Raw genomic sequence first — 27,381 nt, 5'->3', positions numbered from 1 at the left:
TTTATTTAAAAACCTTCTGCTGAATTTTTCCTATTTATCGTTCGTTCCAGCGAGGGGTGGCATTCTCTTCATCTCGGCACTTCTTCTTGCACGTCTTGCGCGGCGACGATAGTACAGCTTGAATAATCGATACTTCCAGCATTTCTCTGCCGTTGCACACGCACATCCACCGGCGTCTACGAAACCTAATTGCGCGGTGTTCCGAGAACAAAGAAATTGGCGGTTCTTTATGACGGACGATAACTATAAGGTGAACGTCCCTTTACAACACGTATCCGTGTTTTTAGGTTGTAGATTTCCTACTGCATTCTCGCATTCATTGGTAGAGAAAACCCTTGCATTAATAAAAAAAAAATAATAACTTGAAAAATTGTTTTAAATTACAAATTAACATTTTGTTAGAAATAATATTTTTGTATGCAGTTAACAATTAATAATACAATTCATGATGGGTACGACGGAAAGACAATTTTGTGATTAAATTTATTAAGTAGTAACACCTTAAGCTATTTTATTCGACTCAAACAGCAATTATTAACAATTGTTTACAGCAACGAAATAAACAATAAAGAAATACAATATTAAAAAATAAATACAATTTATTTCTTTGCAACTTTATGCAAGCACACTTGCTGTAAAATAAAAATTGCGTATATATACAAGAAATTTATGTAATAGCTTAAGTAGAGATTTACGTAGTAAGAATTCTGCATACACTTAGTTTTAAATTAAATTGACGTATTATTTCAACTATATGTAACATATAAAATGCTTTCTCTATACAGAAATATATTGTAAACTTTGTTTCTAGAATTTCACAATAGGACGATATGTTATAATAACAGTAGATACCAGCAGATAATTGTCGCATTAAGTTTATAGATTAATATATACATACAAAAGACCTATTATTACAAATCGCGAGTTATGGAATGAAAACGACAGTCCACAATCTTGAATCGTTAAAATGAGAAATGCTTTTATTAAATAATTCTTATATTAAGATTTATATTCCGCAAGCAAGTTATATATACATATATAATATACATCGAAGCGTGAGGGAATATGGCGAATTACATCACGATAAAAACATCACTGTAGCGCTCTTATATCTTTCTTTAACGATATAGCTATCTTTTTTTTCATTATTAATTTAAAAAACGTTTAAGTCTATTAACTAAGTAGATCCATGATATCTTGTGTAGATGAATGAGGTTTATTTGTATTATTTTGTATATTAGTGGGTGATATAAGAGGCTGCAAAGTTCCAGAAAAATTTAAGTTAGATTTACCTTCTGGTTGTTGTACTCCAAAATTAACGTTATTTTGAGGAGTAATAGAACTCCACATCGAGTTAGATTGTGACGAGTTCCAATTCATGGCCGTGTTCATTCCATTAGAATTCCAATTCATTGGTCTATTTGCCATCGTTTGCGAATTAAACGTTGGCGATGTTAAAAATTGCGTTGAACCAATATCGTTATATGTATATGTATTTTTAGCAGTTGACTGATCTGATTGTGACATAACCGATCTTGTCATAGATAAATTTAACTCGTCTAGATTGTTTTTTAACAAGGTTGCAGTTAAATCCTTCGGCTGTGATTTCATAAGCTGTGGCGCAGCTTTGGGAGTCAGTATAGACTGAGACTGCAATCTTTGATGCGTTTCTTGCTGTTGAATTAATCTAGAAAAATATTATTAATATAATATTTGGTTTTGTATATCAAATAATTTTTTTTTCTTTTTTTTTTTTAATAACTGAGACAAACCTGTATTTATCTTCAATGGTCAATCCATTTTCAATATTTACAGTTTTAGTATTAGCATTCGGAGGCGAAACTTGAGGTGTTAAATTAATGTCACTTAAATCGTTATTCTGCATAAAAGTAGACGACGTCACTTGAGAAAGCGCTTGATCGAATTGTTGCGTCTCACGACGTACCGCATCCAGTTGTCGTAATGCTTCTCGATGCTCGCTGGTTACTCGATTTATCATATCAACGACTAACGTAGAAAGTGTTTCGTATTGTGACATGCTAAGATTTTGTTCTATACAAAGAGGTAATAGAAACGGCAGTACTTTCGTTGCCAATATTTCTTTACCCATACCTAGCTTACTGTGAGTAAGCAACATCCTATAAATACCTAAAATAAAAGGGCATTTTTATTAAATTTTTCAAAGCAAAAATTTGTAAATTACAATAAATAATAAATTATTTGAAAATAAAAATTACCTATAATAGCCATTAAAATTGCTGGTTCGCCAGAATGAGGAACTTCTTGAAGAAACGGTAATATGTGATCGAATACCAACCAACGATCGAAAGTCGGTAACATTTTCGCAAGACACAGCAAGCAATTAACACGTATTCCAAGACTAGTAGATTTCTTTCCCGGCGATAAACATATCTTTTTCATCCGCGGAAGTATGGCATTTTTTATGACTGGTCCCTCGAACATTGTCACTATATTGGGTAAAGCTGATAAACAGAGTTCTTGAAGCTGTTCCCACTCGGATTCCAATGCGCGTAAAAGCATAGGCACTATATCGGTCTTAATGACGTCCGTAGGGCACAATTTCAGTAATAAATTTACTTGTTGCATAAGAACTAGACTAATCTGTATAAAAATTAATTTTATTTATTACAAATATTTTATCACCATTCATTTTTAATGTATTTTAATTTGTCTATCTTATTGTATTTATTTAAAAAAATGAATACTTACTTGTGGTGGATCTTCTAAAGCAAGAACAGGTTTTAAATTTGGTAGGATATGTTCTCGAAATTCTTCTACCTCGGTAACTTCCATTACTTGCAAAACGCTCGGTAATACAAACGGTATCATAGGTGGATTTACTAATTCCTTGTAAAGAGCAGGTAACACTCTGTGCAAGACAACTCTATGCGGTAACTGTTTTAATAACTGTGGAAGACCTTTGTAAAATTGTGACTTTTGAAGATTGTCCCATTGAAATAATTTATCCAAATAATTTAACGTCTTAACGCCAATATCTGTAAAATACTCGATCTACAACAGTTTAAAATAATAGATTATTTGAATAATATTTTAAAATTATTTTTTTGAAATAAATAAGTTGAACAACTTAAATTAATAGTTCACATAAAATCAATTATTTAAAAATAAAATAAACCGAACTACCTTGATAAACTGATGAGCGTCTAATCGCAATTCAGGATTATGACTCAGCATGAGCTTTACTGTATCTCTTAGAGTTTCAGGGATTGGCAGAAGCTTTGTTGAGACATTAGTTCCCTTGAAATTTTCCAAAAAACGTCGACATTTTCCTAAATCATTGTGAGTTTCCAGCAGTGGTTTATGTTCCGTGGAATGTATTATGTATATTAGCATACCCAGAGCAAAAATATCACTAGATGGTCCATTACTACTTGCTAATATACATTCAGGTGCTTGATAATTTAACTGAGGCTGTACAACTGCTGGTAGTGTTGAGTTATATTCCAGATAAGACCATGATGGCTGTAATAAAATAATAATAATCAGTAAAATGTAATCAGGCAATGAAATATATTTATTGTTTAATAAAGTTCATACTTGTTTACTATCAGAATTTTGATTTAAGGCACAAAAGTCAAAACCAAATATCTTCCAAGCTCCATGGATGTTAATTACAATTGATTCTGGACATAAATTCCTGTGCAACAGTTTCACATCACCATGTAAAAATGCTAGACCTTCTCCTAACTGTAGCAATCCATACTTTATCTCTATATCATGTAATTTATAACCTTTCAAATTTGCAGGAGTAGGTTGAGGTATATTCTCATAATTGCCTGTAATATATCACATGTAAGTTTTATCAAATTAAAATAATTTTAAATAAATTTAACTTCTACAGTCACTTACCTAATACATTAGCCAGACTAGCAAACACTGGCTCAGTTGCAAATGCCAGACTATCTCGTGACTCCTCCAGTGGATGTTGCACAATCAGAATTTGCGGATGCCTTAACTTAGTCAGCTGCATCACACCTCGCTTTAGAGTCTCTAGCACAAGTTCACGATCCGTTTTACTGGACCATCTTTCCAGCATGCGTTTTTCAAAAACAAAAATCGCTGCCTCTTGCTTGGTAGACTTCTTATAGCCACTGTAGACCTTCCACAGCAGTCCCGGTCCAGCGCTCGCTACATGAGCAGTTGCTTCGAACTCCCGAGTTACTGGATTGCCAGGCAGAACGCTGGACAGTTGCGACAAGCCATATGCCGTGTTTTGGACTGTATTGCTGATAGTGTTGCTAACAGTATTGCGAAGCTTGTTCAAGACGTCCATCCTGTTGTTTTCGACGAGACTCAGGTATCACTATCACTAAGGAAGATGCACCGTCGCGTGTGACTCACCACTTCGAGAATCGCAGGCTATAATATCGCGGTATCGATAAGCTGCGGATGTACCAATCAGGTAATCAGGTTGTGATGTCGCAACTTGGTAGTTGGACGTGAATTATAGCCTACGAAACTACGTGCTCGACTGCTTACGAATGATAGTAACGATAGCGGCTGTGGTCCTAGTGCTGTGGAATTCAACGCGTTATACGATGAATATTATATTGAATGCATCACACGTTTTTAAACGGCGTTCAAATCGGATTGAAACTGCTCGTTTCTAAGCACAAATTAGTCACCCTAACGCCATCCGTGGCTGGAAAGTGGTACTATCTCGTTAACCTGATTTAATTACAATCGAAACGAGTGAAACACTCGATAATAATTTGTTGTATGCACTCGCGTCCACTTGCGTTGACTTATGTCCAGTCTTCTAAATTTGGATTGTACGTACGCTTTACGTCGAGTCTGATGGACTTAGTCACGAATTATACTTAACACATATTTTAAAGACACGATGGAAAACAATATTAGCAAGATACTTGACGTATCGTGGAGATTTGGAGGTAAGACGACAGCATTCTTTTCGATCGTATTATATTTTCAGATTATTTTCTTCTTGAATTTCTGCTGAGTAAAGCAAATTATATTTTTAAATTGCTTGTTTTGCTGTTAATATGATTAATGAATGTCTGATTAAATTTTGTTTTCAGTGACAGCAGCGAGTAACGATTCTGATGTTGCAAAATCATTTTTACAACTTAAATTACGTCTTGATGACGATGGCAAAGACAAAACTGTGTTTTCTGAAATGACAATAGCGCAATTTTATAAATTTCTACACGATTTAGAAAAAGCAAAATCTAATCTTGATTTACTGTTATAAAGACATACATATGTGTATTAATGTATAGTATATATTAAAGTAAAACTCTGTAATAATAATTATTAAAATATTCTAAACTGAAATAGACATTTTAGGTTATTTTATGAAAAAGTTTTTTATATATTTTATTTAGTCTACATTACTTAAAATATTATAAAAGTTTATTGCTTAAAAAATAAACATGTAAATTATCTCTAATAAGTAATACTTTAAGTAATATTCAATAACTTTATAATCTTAATATTTTAAGCCCTCAACAATTAACTTTTTCATAACAAATTATGATTACAAGATTTTTCATTATATTAATTTTTCACATAATACTTTAGGATTATAATTTTTCGATAAATAACTAAAAAATATAATAAATTGTGAAAAATAGTTATACAATTAGTTAACAGGTTTACAGCTGCACTGAAAACTTAGAAAACATTTCTGAAACAAAACTTATCATGGATTACACTACAAATGTTAACAATGACATGATATACTATATTTAAATAATAATTTAAATATATAATATTAATAAATATTTCGTATTTTTTTTTAAACATAAACAAAATTTGACATATTTTATTATGATCTAAACCTTAATAAAAAAAAACTGAAATCGAAAAACTAAATAATTCGTACTTCAAGAGAGATTAATCCTCTTTTCTTAGAAAAAATATATAAAAGCTTTATACATTTATATTAACTTCTTGAACTGAAATTATATAGGTACATTACTTACTATTTTTTAATAAAGTGGTAGTATTATGCACGTTAGCTGAGAAAATAATAAATAAGTTTATTTGTTACTGCTTCCAATTATTTTAAACGAATTCATTACAATGTCAGTACCTTTTCAATGCAAGAAGTTAAATCGTTCCACGTAATATTTACATTTTCATACTTCTTCAGTAATAAAAAGTATCGTATATACAATCTATTTTTTCAGTTACATTTCCTTCAAACAACTGTAGTAGTAAGATCCATCGAAGTTTTCATGCAGGCTCGATTGTGCAGAACTATAATCTGAAAACAATATACATTAAAAATTTTGTTAGTCAAATGTAAAGGTTCTCTATTCGCTAATAATGAACAATAAATATTGTTTGCAAATACAGATAAGTATAAGTAGTAGGTTTAATTAGTGACAAAATATGAGTCAACGGAAATATGTCAACGGAAATGTCAACGGAAAATATAAAAGTGAGAAACTTTATTTATTCTTTAACAATATACATTAATGATTGATCATTTATATTTCTCAAATTAACAAAATCATGCAGTCATCACAATTAGGAGTATTAACAAGTAATTTAACGATGAAATTGCTATACTGTACAGCAATAAATATGTTTTCATGTAAAATAAAAGAAGATTTAACATATTTCGTTAATTAACAATAAAACATTTACATTATTAGATTCTTATATATATATATATTATTTATAAAACCTGCAATAATTTCTATAATAAGACTATAAAAATATTCAAAACAAAAATTGTTGAATATTTATCGTTGATATACTATTTGGAATGACTTCGGCCCAATTATTTCATATTTAATTCTACCACACCGTATTTTATATGTACTAATTGTGATTTTGTAACAGATTAAAATGTATATAATACTTAGTAAAAAAAAAAAATAAAAAAAATGAAATAATTTAAATATAAAGTTTGTCACTTTAATACTATGCTGTAAAATACTATTAAGGATATCAAATCGGTGAAAATGAGAATGACGAGCCGTATGTCAAGCACATTCCAAGCAATAAATATATCAATAAGCTATCTGTAACAAAGTAATAGAACGACATTATTGTCCCTTGGTATTTAAAATTCTCGCATTTGAACGAACATGTTCATGGAACGAACATGAACATGGAAAAGTTTGTTCTTGTGAAAAGGTCTTGCGACAGGATTGATAGTTTTAAAAGCCTTGCGTCTAAGAAGCGGACTGAATACGGCACCTCTTTGATTGTTAGGCTCTGCTAGTGCTAGTGCAGGATTTGGTTGTTCGGATGATAAACTGTCTTGCAGTTTCAGTTCACCTCCTAGTTGCAAGGACTTGCCTCTTTCTGCCTTTTCCTGAATAGACTCCAATACTGGTTGGATCGCACCGAGCAACGGTCGTTTAGAAGGTTCGGCCGACCAACACTGTTCCATTAATATCCAGCATTCCTCGTCAAAATGTGGCAATCTTTCAGGCCTAATACCTAACATAAATATATTCATTTAACGATTCATGTAAATATGTAGTAGTAAAAAATACGAAATCTATTTTTTTAGCTAAACTGATTGTACTAATTCAACGTTTTTCGTTTTCTAAAAAGAAAATATAAATATTAGAATAATATTAGAAAATATTAAAATAATATTAAAAAATATTAGAATAAAAAAAAATTAATTTTAAACTAATACACGCAGCGATAACATAAAATTACCTTTTCGTACACTCGTCCATAATTGTTCTTTGTTATGAAATTGTTCGAATGCATATGGTAATCGAACTTTGCCAGCACATATATACCAAAACAAGATGCCGAAGGCATATACATCGACACTGCTGTCATAATGGCCAGATAGGAGTTCTGGTGCCATATGAATTGGAGTTCCTACAATACTGCCCGACATCATAGCTTCGGTAATGCAAAATCCGAGATCGGTTAATTTAGCTCTGTTTTCCGTATCGAGTAAAACATTCTTCAGTTTAATATCACGATGAACCAGACCTTGCGAGTGAAGATAGCGTATTCCCTCTAAAACATCAATCGCTATTTGTATACGTTCCAGCCACGAAAGACCAGCATGTATACCACAGTATAAATCGCGGCTTAATCGATCAGTGATTAAGAGAACTGCGGTTCCCAATCCGAATCCTCCGCCATATGAGTGATCCATAACAGATCCACGAAGCTTCACTATCCTTTTGTGATCTGGTATCGATCTGGTATAATAAACTTCCATCGCGAGATCATTCCAATGCCTCTCATCCGGTGGAACAACGGATTTCACCGCGCACGGTCCTGGTGCACCGCCCCAACCGTCACAAGCAAATACCACGCCATACTGTCCTCTACCAATTTCCTTGCTGTACTGAGGAATACCAAAACGAATCGCATCCATCATCGATGTCGATTCTAACGCGAGTTTAGCTAATTTTGGTGCGTGAAACTTTCGTATAGCTATTCTCTGTTCCTCGGTTCTTTCTAACTTCCCTAAATAATAATTTTCCAGAGATTTCAAGGCAGTTTGGAAAGCATCGTGTGACGATTTTAATTTGTCTCTGAATTGTGTAGAAATTGTTTTTGCCAATCGTCCTGCCGACAAAGAATTTAAAATATTAATAGTAACTCTTTTTCTCCAGGCCACATTCAGAGTTGGAGTGGGTGTCCACGGCAATGGCAAAGAATTAAAAAGTTGTCTCAATCTTTCCAAGAACGAGTGTACTAAAGATGGTGATGAATTGTGCAGTTCTACATTATATGCCGCGGAAAGTATTTGCTTTAAAGCATCACTAGCTAACAGGCTGTTATCGTGTTCGTAAGTTTTTTCGAGACTTATTAAGCAACGTTGAAGAGTTCCGATAAAAGTTTCTCGAAGACAATTAACCGAGTTTACGAGCTCCTTTGCAACTTTTTCGCCCAAACAGCTCAGCACAAATCGTTGAACTTCCGACGTTGCAACACGAACAGTAACAGTCCATTCTGTTCGTTCGCTATTATTGGAAGAAATAGTCTGACACTGAGAAACGTCATCGGTAGATTCTATTATATCATCTTTCATCTCTTGAATAATACATTGTATTAATTCAGTTAATTCCATTTGCTGATCATTAACAATCTCCATTAGATTAGCGTAGAGTTCGTTTTCTTTTTGTTGAGCGTATTGTATTCTTCTAGGAGTGATCTGTATTTTACGTGCCATGTCAAATGCACTTAAAATAAATTTACGTAGATTGGTCGTATGTATTTCATTCAAATAAGTACTAGCGTTAATCAGATAGCTTTGCAGGCAGGCACGTGTGAAATGTAAAACTCGGTCCGTTTTTTTGCATGAATCCACTAGATCGCTGGAATTATTAACGTATTGCTCGCCGACAAGCCACGTTAACTGGTGAACTTCCATAGACTCTTCCATTCCTAAGAATCCTAAGCTGCTTAATTGATCTAGCCACGTTAGACCGAGTGAATTCATTTTGTCAATATTAATATTATCATCATTTTGTGACTCCTTAGATACATTCAGCACTTCTATTCGATTTTGCAGACTATGCTGCTCAGATTCGGTCAATTCCGCGTCTGTGCCATCCAATGAAACATTAGCTAACGATGATATGAATAAAATTGGATTGTATGGATAAGTCTCTTTCAAATCTTTTAATTCTTCCAAGTTTTCTTCAGTCAATGATTGCTCGCCGAGTGCATAGAGAAATATAGGTAAAATCTTTAATGTACCTTTAGCGAGAATTTGTACTACACCATTGTTAGGGACAACAAATATTTGAACATCTTCTTTTAATATTGGTTGATTTAATTTCACTTCCAGTATTGTAGGGCAATTTAAGTCTTCGTTTATCGATTTTTCTAAATCTTCGAGAGGAAGTGTACTCCATGATTTTTCGTTTGCACGTAAGGTTTCGACTACTTCGTATTCCAAACCTAAAGTAAGACTGACATGATTTGTGTGACTGTAAGTAATCTTGATCCATCTCCACAAATTGTTGGACAGTGGTAAAATATCAGTGGAGAGCAAGTTATTAACCAGCGAAGCTTTGGCTTTATTGTCTTGCCCAAAAATGACTATCGCGGGAGAATTACTAAGAATATGTGTCACTCTGTCCAAAGTCAACGGAGGCAGCAATTCGTCGATAGCATTCTCTAAAAAAAAATATGGCGCTTATTAGTAATGTAACGTGTTTACCGAATTAAAATGTAAAATATGAGTATAATTACCTTCAGGGAAAAAATTTTTAAGTTTTATGACTTCTAGTGTACGCTGCGTTTCCTCAAGTACATGACGTAGCTGATTCCTATTCCGCTGATACCTCTTGAATTCTTGTGGTAAATTGCTTACCATTTTTCTCACATTATTTTAGTCATGTATACATTCCACAAAATGGTCATGCCCTGTTGATATTAATACACAATTAATAAAACGATTAAAAATTAAAAAAAAACCATCTCTCTTCCAACACACATTTACATAAAAATATTAAATTTTACACGAATTATTATGCATTTTTTCGAACTCTGAATGAAACGAAATAGGTTATATCATGCTTGTCAATAGCGGCGCATATATATTTACGGTTCTACGTGACGCGGATACAAACGAGATATTTTCGCCAGGTCTGAATCACGTCCGAGAATAGTGGCTCGCGTATGTAAATGCGAGGAAACGTCTGAAAACCCCGGCTTTATCGTAAAACGGGGGAGTACCTCCCAGCGACGAGTCGTCACCAGCTTCGATCGGCTTGTGTATCGCGTACGCGTCCCGCAGGTCGGGCAGCCGCGGAGCATTGTTTTTCCGCGTGACCGAGAATCGGCGTTATAGCTCACCGGTGTAGAAATCTCAAGCGGTCGCAGCCAGATTCGCAGGGTGATCCGAGGTGCAGGCAATCCAATCCGGATAAGCTCACGCGAGGCCGCCGCGTACTGCATACCGAGACGCGCGTCGTCGGCGCATTCTGCCGACTGCGGGACGCGAGTAATTCGGATTGGATCGCTTCGTACGTAATATTTGAGCTTTGAGCCTCGAGGGGAACAACATACGTGCAGTCTGTACGCGCTGATACGCAACACGCCGGGCTCCACCGCGCTCTTGGCAACGACGCGAGATGCTGCGCGCGATAAAATGCACGCCAGTACGCTCGTCATTTATTTGTACAATTTCACCCGGCGCCGTTATCTATTCTTCTTGTAACAATGTCTCCCGGTCTCCGAAGCCATTATCCACTCATGGGAATCGATGCGCGTCGACGACAGCTGTTTATCAAATTAGGATAACTATCTCTTGCGGAAAAAAAAGAGGGGGAGAGGAGAGAGATCACGTGCCACCGTCAGCTGTCAAGCCAGCTAGAATCACGTCGCGACTTTTTAGCTAAAAAAAAAATTATATGTATTACCGAATATCTATTAGTAAAAATTAAATTTCGCGTGTCACTTTGTTCCACTCGATCCGATCACTTCGACTCTGTAATTACTACGCGTTCCTCGTTTGCTCGCTCGTTACGTTTTAAATATCTCGACGATTATAGACGGCTTGTTTATCGAATTTTATAGACTTAAATATACGGACGTATATAAATGTAGACATATACAATATAATTCACGACTTACGATACGCGTTATCTTTTCAACGACTGTAATACGACCTCCGCGATCGTTGCACCGAGTTTTTAAGTAACGCGTGAACTTTCTCTCTTTCTCTTCGTTGCTCGAGTGGCCAAATGTTCTTATCCGATTTGGTCCGCCGCGGTCGTCGAATCCCTGCTTAAATATTCATTCGGGGGATACGAGTCGCTAAATGCGGATATGTTAATACATATTATCGTATTCGTTTCATTAAGACAGCGCATTGTCTCGCTAACACATACGTATGTACACGATGGCGTCATTGCGATTAGGGATACGCGATGAAAAAAAAAAGAGAAATTAATGTTCTCTCGCTCGCGCAAATAATGCAACCGCATCGACGTTTTACGTTATTGCGCTTTTTAATAATAGAGTTGAAAGGGGAAAAGAATATTGTATGCTTTAAAACGCGAATCCCCGTCGTGGTATATTCGAAGCGTCAAAGCCACGATTTTATCGACGACGAAATTCAATTTACAGAATTGTCCGGCGAGGAAATTACAAGCTACACAACTTTTGAGAGTCTCCTTCTTCCTCGGTCACGGCTTATGATCCCCAGGTTCGGATTACAGCTACAATCGATAGTCGATAAATTTGAGAATTGAAAAAAAATATATTAGATAAGCAAAAGAAATATTAAGATGTCAAGGAACGGATAACGCGACTGCATCCAGCAGAGGTTTAAACATTTTCGAGACGAGAAAGATCAAAGAACATATTACTCGATCGTCACAACGCGGCAAATTATTCCTATTGTTTCCAATCCAATCTAATATCTCTCTCCTTCTTTTTTTTCTACGCGTTAAAATTATACAAAATAAAAAAATTTTCTAGTTACATTTTTTCGAAAATAAATTTTATATAAAGTATTTGTCGCAGAAATAACTCGCGATTTTCTCGAGCGTATTTCGTATTAATCAGTTATAGTTTATTTCAGTTCAAGAGGTTCCGGTGGAAGCCACTTGATAATTTTATTCTTATTATATCGCATATATACATCTGTTGAACGACCCGAGCTTTGTGGAAATCTCCATTACGCTAAAGATTATTCAGAACGTTGTTGAATGTTGCGGAGGTAGCTGCTTGGAAACGGCCCTTGACGTTCTGAAACCTAACCTCTGAAATCACGCGGTTCCATTATTGTTGTTAAACGCGACGAGCGATCGTGCAATTGTGAAGCTAATCGCCGAAGGCGGAATTCTTTTGCAGCTTTTAATTATCAACGGTCTTGTCTGATCATCGAAATGGCCTCAGCTTTGGAATCTATGGTCGTTGATGAAAAACAATTACCCGAGAAGCCGGTAGATAGAGAAAAGGTAAAGACGACGACGTGAAGCCAATTTTTGAGAAGTCTTATCTCGTATACTAAAGTTTTCTTTTTTTTTTTTTTAATTATGAATACGATATTATTGCATTTTTATTGAATTTTAGACATGTCCACTTTTACTGCGAGTATTCTGCAATACTGGGCGTCATCATAATATAATGGAATACAGCAGAGGAAATGTTCCTTCAAACGAGCTACAGATATATACATGGTAACATTAACATTGTTTCTAATGAAAGAAAGTGTATGAAATTTCGTCTGATTATTATTCTTATTTTTATTAATTCTAATAATGAACTAATTTTGATTATTTTTTTTGGGGGCATAAAGGATGGATGCAACATTAAGAGAAATTACAGGCTTAGTGAAGGAAGTTAATCCAGATGCTCGCAGCAAGGGAACATATTTTGACTTCTCATTAGTAACTCCTGAATTACGTAACTCTGGTTATCGCATGCGTGAGATTGGCGTTACATGTTCTGGACAGAAAGGCGCGGACGACAACAAAACGCTTGCACAAGCAAGGTTTGTATTATAGTTGAATTAGAAGAGCTAGTATTTTTTTTTAATTAATATACATAATTACACATTTTGTATAATTACAGATTCACAATAGGAGATTATTTAGACATTTCAATAACACCGCCAAACAGAATGATGCAACCGGCAGTCAGACGTGGTGGTTTACGTCAATATTAATATAATAATTCTAATATTTAAGTTATTATAAAAATTTCTCTTTTATAAATATGTAATACGTAATATATAATTACATGTTACACATTACAAAATTCCAGAAAGACTTCCTAAACTTTTGTATTTATAAATGTATAAATAATGAAATTAAAAAGTAAATTTCTTTAATTTTTTTGAATTTTACTACATTTAATAATTTTATTCGTTAGATTTATTTGCTGTGAATATTTAAATTATATAATACAAGAACAATTTAATTACCTGCGATAGTATGTATATCTTGTGTCAGTATTGTAACATTGTAATGTCGCCAATGCATTTTTTGATTCGTCCAATAGCTGGTAAACGAGGTTTCTGCTCCAGTCACGTAGCGTAAATTTCCTTTTGTCATCTGTAAATAAAACACAAAAATAGGTGAATTAATTAATTGTAGGTAATTATATAAATTTTGCGATTTACCTTTCGATAGTACAAGATTATCGAATTAAATTTAGCAAGTCTAATTTAAATTAAAAACGTATATTATAAAAATCAAGAACGGTGTATTTAAACCTTATTTATTTCCAATTAACAAAAAATCAGAGAAAGCAAATCAATAGAAGTGGAAATATATCAGAGTAGCACCTGTAGCTGACCAGCAGCATACTTTTCGTTCACGAGAGATTTTCTTTCTACATTTTTTAAGTTTCTTTATTTTTTATTTGTAACATTTCGCTAAATTAATCAACGACAAATATAAAAACTATTAAATATAAATCTAGTGTTTCTGCTGTTTCGAAAAAGAAAAAAAAATAGTTGATACGTTTCCACTTAAGTGCCTAATCGAATTGGGTTTTATTTGATAATAATTACGATGAGCATTCAGAAGTTTAACTTTATCAAGTTCAACTCGATTCTTCATTATGTATTCGCGGGGAAGGATACGTTTTGTACACATTAGGCAGCTCCTATGTCGGTTATTGTTGGCGCTTGTAAGGCGGGCGGAGCGCAAAACGGCGGAAAGATTGTGGGGTGGCTTCTTACCGCAATCACCTGCGGCTATTTTAAAGACACTTCCACTTTAATTATACCAAACCGCTCTCGCGATATTACGATATTATGATATTACGAAGCATAAGCCGGGTCCCGGAGATTTAGGGTCGCGGAAAGTTTAAACTGTGCACACCCCAAAAACCCATCCCAGTCCTCCCCGTTACGATTTCTCCTCGACCGTTATCTAACTTCGACGATAGCGTTACTGCCGCTTTCGTTTTCCAGTATTGCCGGAAAATACCTACCTACCTCCCTTGAGTAAATATATATAAGCTAACGTAAGACGTTACAGTCGGTGCGATAACACGAAATACCTGACATAGCAATGCAATACTCTTTTACAATAATATGTTTCATTAAATGTAAAAAATATAATTCAATTTAATTTCACTAAATATATTTTATTAAATATATGTAGTAAAATTCCAATTTAAACGCTAATACATTCCAGAGGTTAAAATGTACTGCTACAATTTAAAAGAAATAAATGATGTTGCGATAGAAAAAAAAAAAAAAAAAGGAATCATAATTTTATTCCCTAATATTTCATTTATAGTTGCGTCAAGAATTTAGTGAGTCTAACGGTATTCATTTTTATATTACGAAGCTTCATTCTTTGTCGACGGTTGTACTAATAATCGCATATTATCACATCAGACTTGCTACCGTAAAATACACGCTATATCGTACAGGGGAAAAAAAAAAAAAAAGATTTTAATGAGAAAGTAAAGTTTAAAGCACTGAGGGGGTTTGCAGAAATGGTAGAGTGGATTTGGCGTGCATTAAGGGCCGCACTTTCTCTCGAAAATTCGCGGGTGTAATCAGTAATCAAATTTATTAGTTTCTATTGTCTTGGGGGGCGAAATTCTTTTCCGATTTTATGGCGTGGAAAGACGATATAATAAGGAGAGAGCCGCCTCAAGCAAAGCTGCGAGTAACGAGGGAATAAGAATGGCTAGGCGGGTCGGGGGTGGCTTCGGAGTGGTGGCACGGTTTCCTCGGCAGGAGAGGGGCAAGATTTACTGGACTCGCTAGTAGCCGCCAACTTCGTAAGGGATGTCTCCTCGAAAATATTAAAGCGATATAATGCGAGCACGCGAGAACTTAAACGAGCGCTTTTAGAGAGCGATAAAAATGGTTATTGAACTGTTATTTGAATTCAAAAGCTCATTTCCGAATTACCAATCTAGTTTTTACTTTCAAATATTTTAAAGTATAAAGAGCGGAAGAATATTTTTTTCTTTTTCTTAAATCAAAGACGCATGATATTTTTAAATGTTATTTTTATCCACTAAGTTTAAATATATATATTTATTAAAGTAGGAATTTATATTAGATAATTGAAAAACGCGGAGAGTCGCGGGCTCGCCGGTGGAATGAAGAAAATAACTAAAGCCTCTCGTTTATTAATTTTTGAAAGTGTCGGAGGCGCGTACGCGTTAGAATCGATTCGCGCCCGATGCGGTGACAAGAAATCTGTTGACTCAGGAGCGCGAGAGGTGGTCGTAATAAAAATAAATATTCCCAATGTATGCGAACCGAGCGGGACGGGCGGGGGGACAGTAAAGTATGGGGGCAGCAAAGGGGTTGCGAGAGGGTGGTGGAGGGCACGATGTCGTTTCCCGCTTGTATGCTCCATAACGATATATAAAGCCGACATATTTCCGAATAAATCGTTTTTTTCAAATCTCTTGCATAGAACGGCCGATAAACTCGACATGGATAGCTCACGCCGAGGGGGTCGTACCGATACTCTCTTCGAAGCCCGACGCCGTTTTCTGCTGTGCTGTTGCACGGGGTTTTTTATTCGATTATCAATATATTTATGAACGATATATCGTGCGCGACGCTGCGCAGATTCACGATATGATTTACGCCGGTTTTTTCGATTACGCCGCCTCTCTGCGGATCCATAATCGGAAATATATGTAATCTACGTTTGTCTACAATAGAATTTCATTATTCCCGAATTTATGGTACAATAAAATATCTGTTATCAGCCGTCCGTTATCTGGCCCGCCGCCTTTGGCACCTTTTTCGAAGTACCAATTGAATCAAATCATTTTCTAACGAACGAGTCGAAATTAAAGGGCTGTAATATAAAAGCAAACACACAAATCTCGGTCGGTTTCGGGTGGTTGCTTCCCAAGATCGCGGTAATGGACCCCGGATATACTATCGGAGTGGATGTTTCCTGGGTCTGAATCAGTTTCTAATACCAGCCGCTCACGATATAGACACATTCGTTATTTCGCATTACGATTTGAAATGTAAAACAATAATGAGATAATGACGAAAATAGATATTAGAAAAAATTATAGTGGGAGGGTTAGTATATACAATAATTTATAGTATTAACGTTATTATAATAAATAATTATAGTTTAAACATTTAAAAATGTAGCCGTGAGAAAATTTATATTCTGTCGAGTTGTATTTGGTATTCCGGTACAGTGCCCATGATGTTTTACCGATAAATCGTGGGTGGTTGTGCTTTTTTTTTTTTTCCCTCGAACCCAGCAGGCTGTAATGGACCGCAACATCTTGCAGAGCAGTTCACACACCCGTCTAGTTTTCCATCCCTTTGTCATTTTGTCTCAACCTCACAGCCAACGAGAGAGTAAAAACTCATATCACGTGGCCGACAATTTTTATGTTTTACGCGAGTTCCGAGTGATATTTCTTTCCTCGTGAATTTATTGCATTTTATAAACAGATATCAAACTTTTTTTTTCTTCTTCAAATCTTGCCGTATCATTCAATAATGATTTCTATTTGTAATATTTAATATAACAATCCCAGAATTACAATCTTATCTCGATAATTAAAATTACTATCAAGTTCTGCATTAAAATAATGACAAATTGAATTTATTTATAAAAACTGCGAAGGAACTATGCTTAAGACATTATTTTAAAATCAGTAAATCGCGTCTCCCCTTCTCATAAACCTTCCCTCATCTCCTTCTTGATGAAAGGCATTAACACCGCATTGTTTATGAGGCACCGTAAGAAACCAACGACGATAGCAAGAGATTTAGGGGTGAATCGAGAGACGGAGCGGTGCTGGAAAACAAACGGCGCCGGGATTCTTCGCGATAAAAAATTGCACATCTGTTTACATTAATACCCAGTCATTAGCAAGACTTAGTGTCAAAATTTTAAGTCGCTATCTTCTGGGTCGCGCGAAAGGTCTGAACAGACAAATGCGATGGATCGCGTGCGGATCATCGAAACACAGAAGTGAATCTTTTGATTAATTACAGTGTCAGTGAAAAATAATCTAAATTCTAATTACAAATATTCTATTGAATTTTCAATATTACCCGTTTGGTTATTTCATTTTATTTTATTATATTTTTTTTTTTAAGTAAAAATGCGTACATAAATATTAGTTCGATATATTGCTTATTGATGTCAGTTAATATACCTATTAGGCGATTCAGTATTTTATTAAATCGTTATTCAATATTTTTTAATTTAAAAGATATTATCATATCGAATTTACTAGTTAAAGGGATTAAATATTAAATATAAAATTGACAATATTTTCATGAATATGCTTTCAAATTTTAATTTTCTCTATTAATATATGACAGTTTAATTGTAAAGAAAGATATCTCATAATGACATTAAACCGTCGCTTATCACTTGAACGTTAGATGTAGAAGTGGCAATATGTTTATTAATACTGGTATCTAGTTTTAATTTCATCTATCGCGTGACAGTTTAATAGTAAAGATAGGATGTCTCATATATTGTTAAGTGATAGAATATGAAAGTCTAACTGTAGTATTAATAAAGATAATGTAATTTAAATTTATTAAAAAGTTATTAACGATGTAGTAAATTTAAAGTAACGCCGTATGTTCTTTCTTCTGTAATTAGTTAATAAAAGCTTCTAGCGCGCGTCTAACTTTATCATTCAAGAGAATGCCTAATTCAAAATAGAAGCATTTGTAACAATTTTGAGATTTACACTTGATAAACTACTCAGAGTACAATATCTTGTAATTCTTTTTATCGCCGACGTTACAGAGTCTGTTGAAGAAAGTTTGTCCAATAAATTCATCTTTACAGAACAAGTGATTGTTTTCCCAATGAGTCCAGAATAAGGACACGAACGAAAATGAGGAAAGGGTGCGACGGAAAGGGGGGTAAAAAAAAAAAAAAGGGAGAGAGAGGGAGGAAGTCCGTCGCGGGCTCGAAGGATGAGAGAATGGTGAAAGGAAGGAAGGCGGAGAAAGAGATGGAAAAGGGAGATGGGAGACATCGAAGGACGAGCTGGGCGTTCATCGGACATTTATCCAATTAACCGATTCGAGTCGAGTAACCGGGGGGGTCAGGAGATCGTTCTGATATCTATACAGAGACCTACACATACGCGGCCTTCCGCGTTCCTCCGCGGGGTCGTTCGTACGGCTACCAGAGAAAGCTCCATTACGTATATATACCTAATGCCGAATGTTGATCTGTTATGTTTAATTACAGGGGCTGATATTGACGGGTCGGTATGTGCCTCGAAGAGGAGAAACGCGGCGCCGTTACCCGGGCGGGAAGGAGGGCTCGGGGAGGGCGGGATTGGTTCCGGTTGCTTGTTCGCAAAGTCACCCCTTTCTCCGTGCGGATCCGGGCGGAGGAGAAGCGACGGAGGCGCTCGGGCACTGTCGAACGAAATGGCCAGCAATATTGTCGTCGTGGTCCGGGGGATTTGCGTGGGGCGGATCGGAAGGGGTTGGCAGGGGCCGCCCGAGTGACACGGGAAATTAATTATACGCTTCTGGAAGTCCTGACCTCCGATAGAATACCCGAAGCAGACTGCGCCGTTCCGCGACTTCCCTCCCGCGCCTCTTTCCCGCCGCCCCCCCCCCGCGGCCGCGCGCGCCGCGACGGTTCTCTTATTTTCCGATGATGAGAATCGGCTTCGTTTCTTTTCCCGCGAAGCGTCCCGACGCGCCACTGGCATCGATATGTCGGAGGATATCCTTTGAGATGTCTACCTTTCGTTTGAAACTATATAATGTTTTGAAATCAAAAGGACTCACGGGATCCAATTTCGTACTAAATTTCTGGATGACGGAGGATTACGAGAAAGATAATCGCTCGGGAACGAGTAATAACGCACGTTGCGCGGGGATTATTACCCGGTAAAACGTCTATTTATTTCATATTTTAAGCTCGCAATCCGAACGGTAAAATATCTTTTATCTTTCCGAGAAGCAATGAGAGCGGCGTAGTGCTTAATATCGGGTGTAAGGTCACTTCCGCGCTGTAATTGCGAAAACGCGATTATGTACCGCGCGATTATTACACGGTGACAAAGTTATTGAATCGTCGAAGGAACCGCAACAATGTATATCTATTTATTTTGCGTGCCCGACGGTGACGGGGTTTGCAGGAGAATATTGCATTTCCAGTCTCCGCAAGCCATCTCTCTTCATTTGTCTCCTTCCGACGTCGACTTCACCCCCGGATTCTATAATCCGCTTACGGCATGGACTCATTACACAGCTCACATTATTAATACCGCGTATAACGTATTCTTATTAGTTATTCTCGGAAGTATAAAGTCAGCTCTCCTTATCCGCATAGCTGACACTGTCTGCTTGCTCTGTGAAACTCCGTTAGAATTTGTTACCGTTTCTCTATTACATTTTCTTTAAGCAATAAACTCCTTCTCTCTGTCTCTCTCTTTCTCTCTCGACTATTTAAATTTACCAACGTTAATAATAAATATATCTCTACGTTATTAAAATTAATTAAAAATTTTTCTGCTTATTGATTTCTTTAAAGCGCCTCGGATAAACGGCTGAAATTATCCGCCGTCGAAAATTGATATGTTGCGAATAAAATTTTAATAAATTAATTTTAGCTGCCCAATCGGTTTGTTTTATTAATAAGAATTATGCATAGGAGTGTGCCGAGTATGCGTGTCGTTTGGCGTTAGAATTCAGGATTGGGGTTCTCAGGCATATAGATTAGGATGCGTCGTGTTCACATGCCGGCGCGCTTCTTAGACACGGCGATGGCAAATAAGGCAGTCGGATTCTAATTGCCAGTCATAAATCAGGGACAACACCTGCACGATTCCGAAATGTTTATGGGGGCGGTGCTGTTACATCCTTCATTAGAAGGACGAACGGATGAAATGACGAACTGATTCAAGTTTAACCGACGCTCCGTGACATTAGTATTACTAATTACGTTCGGTAATCAGTGGCACGTGCCATCCCGTCAATTTTATATGATTGTTGCGTCTAAGAAACTTTAAGTCTATCATCTCACAAGTTTTCAATACGCGAGTTTTTTTTTTTTTTTTTTTTTTTTTAATGTGCTTAGATATTTTTTAATTGAATTTATTTGAGCGACGTAATGAAAGTAATAATAAAATAGTAAATATATAAAAATTAACTTTTTTTATCTTGTAGCGTATTGCACGCATGCAACATACAATTAGAAAAAAAAAATTAATTAATAAAGCAAAATTAATTCTTATTTTATTTATTATCTGTCGTTATCTTGAGGCAAAGGGGTAAGATGAATGCTATGTCGTAACGTAACTTACGCAGTGAACAAGAAGGGATTCGGACAATCTCTTTGTCGGCATTTTCCTGCCGAGCGCCGAATTAGTGCGGAATTAGTGCCGGAGAGACGACGAGAGGCAGAGATTAGCGGATATGTAAATTAGGCATCTTCTTCGCTGTGCCATTTGTCATTTTTGTTGAGAGGTTTATTCGAAAAGCCAAATATCTTGCAAACGGAATGCTAATATTCAGAAAATTTAATTCACTCATCAATATATAAATATCTCTTTAATAACTTTCAGTTTTTCTGTAATAATTTAATCTTAATATGTTCGTAACTATTTTTTATTTTTTATTTCCCGATAAATTAATTATAGAACGTGAACTATTAGCATAAGTAAAAGACGCCTAAGTTTTAAGAAAGTAGATTTAAGACAGTAATATTCTTGTTCTCCTATAAAATAATACTGTTGTTAAATATAGGACTGCGTCAAATGCGTTTCGCGATGCACAAAGCTGCGGCCTCCAGGGAAGCAATCGACTTTCTTTGAGGAACGTTGGTTAGATAAAAAGGGATAAGAGCGAGCCTCCGACAAAAATAAGAATAGTAAATAATATATTCGAGTAATAGGGGCTGCGCCGCGTTTCGCGTGCACAACTCACTATAGAACGGCGCGTGTCTTATAAGAATGAAGAGGGAGGCGCGAGAATAAACGTAATGAAAAACTGGGGCTGCTTAAATAAAATAAAGCTTGTCGGCATATTATTGGTGAGAGGGCCGTATTTTATTTTTCACCCTGTTTCGCTACCACCTCGCTATTTTCCTGCGTACTCTTCGCGAAGCTGCCGTGCGTCTATTAATAATCTTAGGTACGCAGTGCGTTACAAAGAAAAGAAGAAAAAAAAAAGAAGAAAAATTATTTTTGCGTGTTAGATAAAAAATTATTATGTATATTTACGTAGAGAGAGAAAAAAAAATAATTTACTTATACAATATGTTAAAATAAAACGTCAGAGGTTCGATTATTTTCTGAACTTTATTACTCTCTATATCTTCTTTCCATATAATTTTTTATCTATTATGCACGATGATATTTGTAGTATATCGTGATACGTTATTATCTTGCAGGAAAACTACTTCAATTTCTTTTGCAATCGATTAAAATTGGCATTTTCAAAGAGGCAAAAATAATTAAAAATAATTAGAAATGGTAAATATCCGGGATAATCTACGGTCTGCTACTGATACTTTGCAGGATATTAGATGTTGATACCACACACGGGTTTTGAGTTATTGGCTTTCCTTTGCGCATAAATCTTATTCGACTCCACCGTGTTGCATAGTTCGTTTCCATGTCGCAAACTACGAACGCTATCACGCGGATATCAGAAAGGGTGAGCCTAAGCTCCCTCCACCCCGAAAGCTTCGTCGATCGATCGCGATTCCCAAGGTCATCCGAGTTTTCCGGCCATGGACGTTGCGTCGAATGACCCGTTTTGATAGGCTATGGGGATTCGAAAAGAAATCCCTACTAGTCGAAGTCAAACTTTTTTTTTTTATCAGTAATCTTGCATCTCCCATGACTTTTTATCCTCTCCCGCCTGCCCCCTTTCTCTTTCTTTTTCTTTGCATCGTATCCCGAAAACACCACCGTTCATCACGGTGAAATGGGGCGTACTTAAAATGCTTTCACACGCAGCTTTCTTTTTTACACTTGCATTTCTATCAAATTTGTTTTTTTCCTCTTTTTTGTAATACCCTTTTTAAATCAAGAAAAAAAAAAACATAAATGAGTAAAAATTAAGCGTTACCGGATAAAGAAAATCTTTTGACGACGATAACGCGACGAAGCGAAGAGAAAAAGATTCGGGAAATTCAAGGTTATGCATTCGCTTTAGAATTGGATAGTCTACGAAGAGGGTGGGAAAGACCGAAATGGCAACGAGCAGCGGGGACTAAAAGTGGGAGTTGCTCGGTAGCAAGATTACGGCGAAGTTGCGCTCATTTAAATAATGCGCACAATAAAGTATGCAATGGGCGAGGGCGGAGGTTGGGGCTGGGTTCCGTTAGTTCTCGGTGTGAAGCGTAGGGGATGGCGCTCCCGGGTGCAGTCATGTACCTTGAAGAAGAGGCAAAACAGCTAAACGCACGCACACGCATGAGTGCATCTTCAAGCGGAAAGATAATCATCTCAGTTAGAAACATAATTTTAGAAGTATAATACTTCACTTTTAGTACTTATCTAAATAGTAGCCGTGTCTTTCATATTTAATTATTAATTGCTTTTTAATCGAATTAATATACGACGAGCAAAGATAAATATTTCGAATGATTAGATAATCAAATTAAATTTTTTTCTTTTACTTCTGCGCGAACATTTTTAAACTTGCTTCCTATGCCGGAAACTACGAATTCGTGCGTCTCTTAAATGCGTGGCGTTGTCCGGCGCGGAAAGAAGCAGTCAAGCGACGAAGAAGCGGTCGAAAGATACGCGAGGGTTTGGCGGAGTTTTTCTCCCTAAGGGTCGCTTGCTTCGAGGGGTAGAAGAGATGCCGGCCGACCGTGTTTTTGCGAGCTGTTTCTGCTGACCAGTGCGGCTTTTCCTGTGCGGTCATCTCTCGTCGCCTCCCAAAGCTTGTAGAGTCGCTTATTGCCTCGAAGCTCCTGTTAACCACCCTCTTTAGCTTCCTGTACCGTCAGTCCTCCGTATCCCTACCTCCTTCGGTTCTTACGCGTCAATCCGTGGGACAGATTATAGCCGGATTTTAGATGACCCTTCGCTAATTCGTATCGAATATGCTCGTTGAACGTTATACCAAATGTCATCGCGCGATTCGTCTTAATTATTTCAAGCTGCATACATTTTAAGATTTTTTAAGAACGTATTAAGATTAGATATTTTTTTAATTTCTTTTTTTAGAACCTTGAATAAAATATCTCTCGAAATTTATCCGGTCGCGGTTTGGTGGATAATTGCATGTACATTTGCCCATTGGCTTCTGTCCCAATTTTTTTCAAGGTATCGTAATTAATGAGCAGTAAATGGGGGGAGACTTATAAATGAAGCCGCGTATTATTTCCGATAAACAGGCGAACGTTCGCGATATGCTTTATTTCCATTTGGCTGGCGGTAGTCCGTTTGGCGAAGCGTTACTTTAACGTTTTACATGGCTGGGCTTGCTTTGATACCAACGGAGAGAAACAAGTAAATTGCGCAAGTGAAAATTCCAGCTCTGCGAGAACGTAATCAGTACGGCACACTTCGCGCGCGCGCGCTCGTTCCAGGTGGAGGGAATACAATGTCCCGAGGCGATCACTTTGTGAAGATTCCATGCGGTGTAGATCTCTCTCTCCTTTATCACCCCGCGATACCCCGGTCGCCGCGCCCTCAGCGGACTCTCCTCTGTTCGCCCGGTTGATTTTAACACGTAATAAGATTCGCGGACGGTAATGTTACATGTTTGTACTCGGCTTGTTATCGCAACGTAAAATTACACAACACTCACCGCCGCGCCGCCGCCTCCTCCATTAAAGGGCGGCAAAACATTTATAAGTATCCAGCGACGCCGCGGGCTACGCGAAGCGAAATAAAGTCTACTCCTCTCTGAAACAAAGCGGTTTTTATGAGGCGCGAGACACCGCGAGTTTGCGATTCAAGGTATAAATACGGGATGGCAATTGATGTTGAACTTCTTGCTTTGGAATTTAATCGACACGCTCTCTCGTATCTAATTTGCCGTTTTAAATATGCAATCCCTAACAAAGGCACGGGAGATAATATTCATTATAAATCGTCTTTCATAAAATAAAACTTATCTCGTATTATAAAATAAACTCCCCCCCGCCTCTCCCCATGATTGCGCACGGAATTTACTTTTAAAATAATTTAATTCATACCGCAGTTGAAATGTTATTTCTTCCAGAGTCTTGGGCGGATCTTTATTTTTGACAAATAATTAATTTATTAATTGTACTTTAATAAATACGAAATTTACCCGTGAAACTGAGCACGGAATAGTTGCTTCTTTTAAATATCGTATCTCGGTCAGAACAAACCGTCCGATTGCTATCGCAAGATAATAATGTGGAAGCATTAACAAAGTTAACGGATAACTAATATAGCGTTTACTTTAGACTGATCTCCGGGCGTAGCACTTCAGCGTGCGTGCAATATGTAAAGTTATGTCACGTAATTGAAATGGTCGGTACCGTAAACTAGTATAACGGTATTTCCGGGATAAATGCCGAGAGAGCGGCACAACTGTCGCATAGTTTTGCATCCCTCCGGTCGGACAATTAAGCGAATTACATGTAACAGCTGAACATTAACTCGTAATGTGACCCTTCATTTACTCGACCGTTAGCCACACCTACTACCCTTCAAGGGTGAGTACTTACTATCCCTCCGTCCCTTCGATCTCTCATACTAATCGAGGTACGGATTTAGTTTGAGAAATAGCCACCTGAACCACGCAATCATCCGCTGGCGCGACTTAAGTACAATTAACGTGCGTTAGTGTATACGCGATCGTTTATCATTTACATCTTGGCTAAAATTTCAGCCAGAGCTGATTTTCCAATAAATCGATTTTCGTGACTTTTGAATTTTTACAAGATGTAACATATGTATTCCTTGCACAGAAATTAATTTTATCATTTTTTGTCAAGCGTCTAAAAATTTTATTTTATTTTATTTTTGCAAAAAAAAAAAAAAATTTCTTACGTAGAAACGTTAGAAAGAGCGTAAACAGTATTAACACTCAATGAACACACTGTGGGGTCGTGTTATCGGCTATACCCTCCAAGTTCAAATTACTGCCGGCATTTGCCTTATCTCCTACCCTAGTAAGCCGGCAAAGAATAACTACCGAAGATATCGGCTCTGCATATGTATCAGCTCGACTCAAAGTAGATAAAGAAGTGAAACAAAATGCTGTTAAAATGCTAAACTTCGTGCTATATTACCAGCGTTTAAAAATTATTAAGCCCCGCTTATGCTGCATTTTAAATTATTTTAATACTTCTCGATACGAGCTGCACAGTAAGACGTGCAAAATGTATATAAAATAAATGCTTTCGGTAAATAATGTGCATACAAATTTTGCTCCTTAACGCTAATACGATCGTGCAAATTTTCCTCGGCGCTCGAAAAGCATTCTCGCGAATGTATGAAACAGATGGCGAAGAACGGTTGCGCGAAACGGATGAAAAATCGAACCGCTACTGGCAGACAAAGATGGCTCTCTGTCGAATTTCCGGGGTGGTGCGTCCCCGATGACGCGAGAGCCTGGATAATAGCACGTCTTCGAATGCCGCGAGGAAAGAAGGAAGCTGGGAAAATCGACTTGTCAGACTGGCATTCGAGATCGCGTCGCGTCGGGAGCATAGTTGCTGCGCAAATAGCAAGTTTTTAGTTGGGAAATATTTGTAAATATCCTTTTGTGGGAGGGCCGGAGGTTCGGAGGCGGTTGGAAGGGCTCTACACACCGCGGGACGAGTCAAGGGTGGAAAGAATAAAAGCTTTCTGCTCTGTACGTTTGACGGTCAAACGGATTCTGTATTTGGCAAGAGCTTGTGCCGGGTCCGGCCCGCCCTTCAAAGAAATGCCACGTATTTCGCGTGGTGCGTTTCCTATGATTAATGCCGGCATGTAATGGGTTGTTTGCCTTCAAAATACACCATCCTTTGACGATCTCCTGGATAGACCCGGTGATGTTTACGGGGCTCGTAGGATATTCCGTTAAATCAAGGAGATGCCATATATTATGCGTGAATAGGTTTTATCTGACAGAATTTACCTCGCCGCTAACTTTTCGTGAAACAGCGTCTTATTTTTCGGGGGGGAGTAAAATCAGAATTGCTCATTTATAATAAAATTACTATGCGAATAGTTGGCGTTACCGTTTAAAAAATTACCGCTTTTATTAATATATATTTTTTTTTAATTTAATTTATCTATATGAATCGAATAAATAATTAAAAATTGCGACATCGTTATATTAACAGCCTGGCAGAAATAATAACGCGTTAAGAATTAGTAAGTAATGAATAATATATAATTAAATAACATTTAGATAACTGTAAAGTAATATAAAATACATTTGTAAATTCGTTTTTGGCAACTTTATTTTATATTCGCTTATTAATATTTTGCATTTGACTCTTTCGATCGTGACTCTAATTATAACGTTATCATTTATGC

The 27,381-nt window shown here is 36.6% G+C and overlaps 3 protein-coding genes across 11 annotated transcripts in view; 1 reads left to right on the top strand and 2 right to left on the bottom strand.

The window, feature by feature from the left end:
- Nucleotides 1–451: 451 nt before the first annotated feature.
- LOC139108658 (SCY1-like protein 2) lies at nt 452–4,754 on the bottom strand. The gene is made up of 7 exons (XM_070667143.1): nt 3,892–4,754; nt 3,580–3,818; nt 3,166–3,504; nt 2,731–3,033; nt 2,238–2,622; nt 1,773–2,148; nt 452–1,687 (listed from the first exon to the last, which is right to left on the bottom strand). The coding sequence occupies exons 1-7, from the start codon at nt 4,313–4,315 to the stop codon at nt 1,174–1,176; spliced, it is 2,580 nt and encodes an 859-aa protein (XP_070523244.1). The 5' UTR covers nt 4,316–4,754; the 3' UTR covers nt 452–1,173.
- A 714-nt stretch (nt 4,755–5,468) lies between these two features.
- Nucleotides 5,469–27,381, bottom strand: part of Ripk5 (receptor interacting protein kinase 5) — a 78,413-nt gene continuing 56,500 nt past the window's right edge. For 2 of the 9 annotated variants that reach the window (XM_070667118.1, XM_070667117.1), the window contains 4 exons: nt 13,886–14,015; nt 10,201–10,374; nt 7,690–10,125; nt 6,444–7,461 (listed from right to left, as the gene is read on the bottom strand). In XM_070667118.1, the coding sequence (XP_070523219.1) occupies nt 7,079–7,461; nt 7,690–10,125; nt 10,201–10,324 (2,943 nt within the window). In that variant the 5' untranslated portion in view covers nt 10,325–10,374; nt 13,886–14,015 and the 3' untranslated portion in view covers nt 6,444–7,078. The other 7 variants (XM_070667124.1, XM_070667125.1, XM_070667120.1 and 4 more) reach the window with 7 other exon arrangements.
- On the top strand, nt 12,467–13,792 carry Bin1 (histone deacetylase complex subunit SAP18). Its single transcript, XM_070667154.1, has 4 exons — nt 12,467–12,917; nt 13,033–13,139; nt 13,259–13,453; nt 13,534–13,792. Exons 1-4 carry the CDS (start codon nt 12,846–12,848, stop codon nt 13,625–13,627), a joined length of 468 nt encoding a protein of 155 aa, XP_070523255.1. The 5' UTR covers nt 12,467–12,845; the 3' UTR covers nt 13,628–13,792.

Source organism: Cardiocondyla obscurior, linkage group LG15, assembly GCF_019399895.1.
Source record: "Cardiocondyla obscurior isolate alpha-2009 linkage group LG15, Cobs3.1, whole genome shotgun sequence".
NCBI lineage: Eukaryota > Metazoa > Arthropoda > Insecta > Hymenoptera > Formicidae > Cardiocondyla > Cardiocondyla obscurior.
The sequence above is the reverse complement of the archived record's forward strand: the minus strand, read 5'-3'. Positions and strand labels throughout refer to the sequence as shown.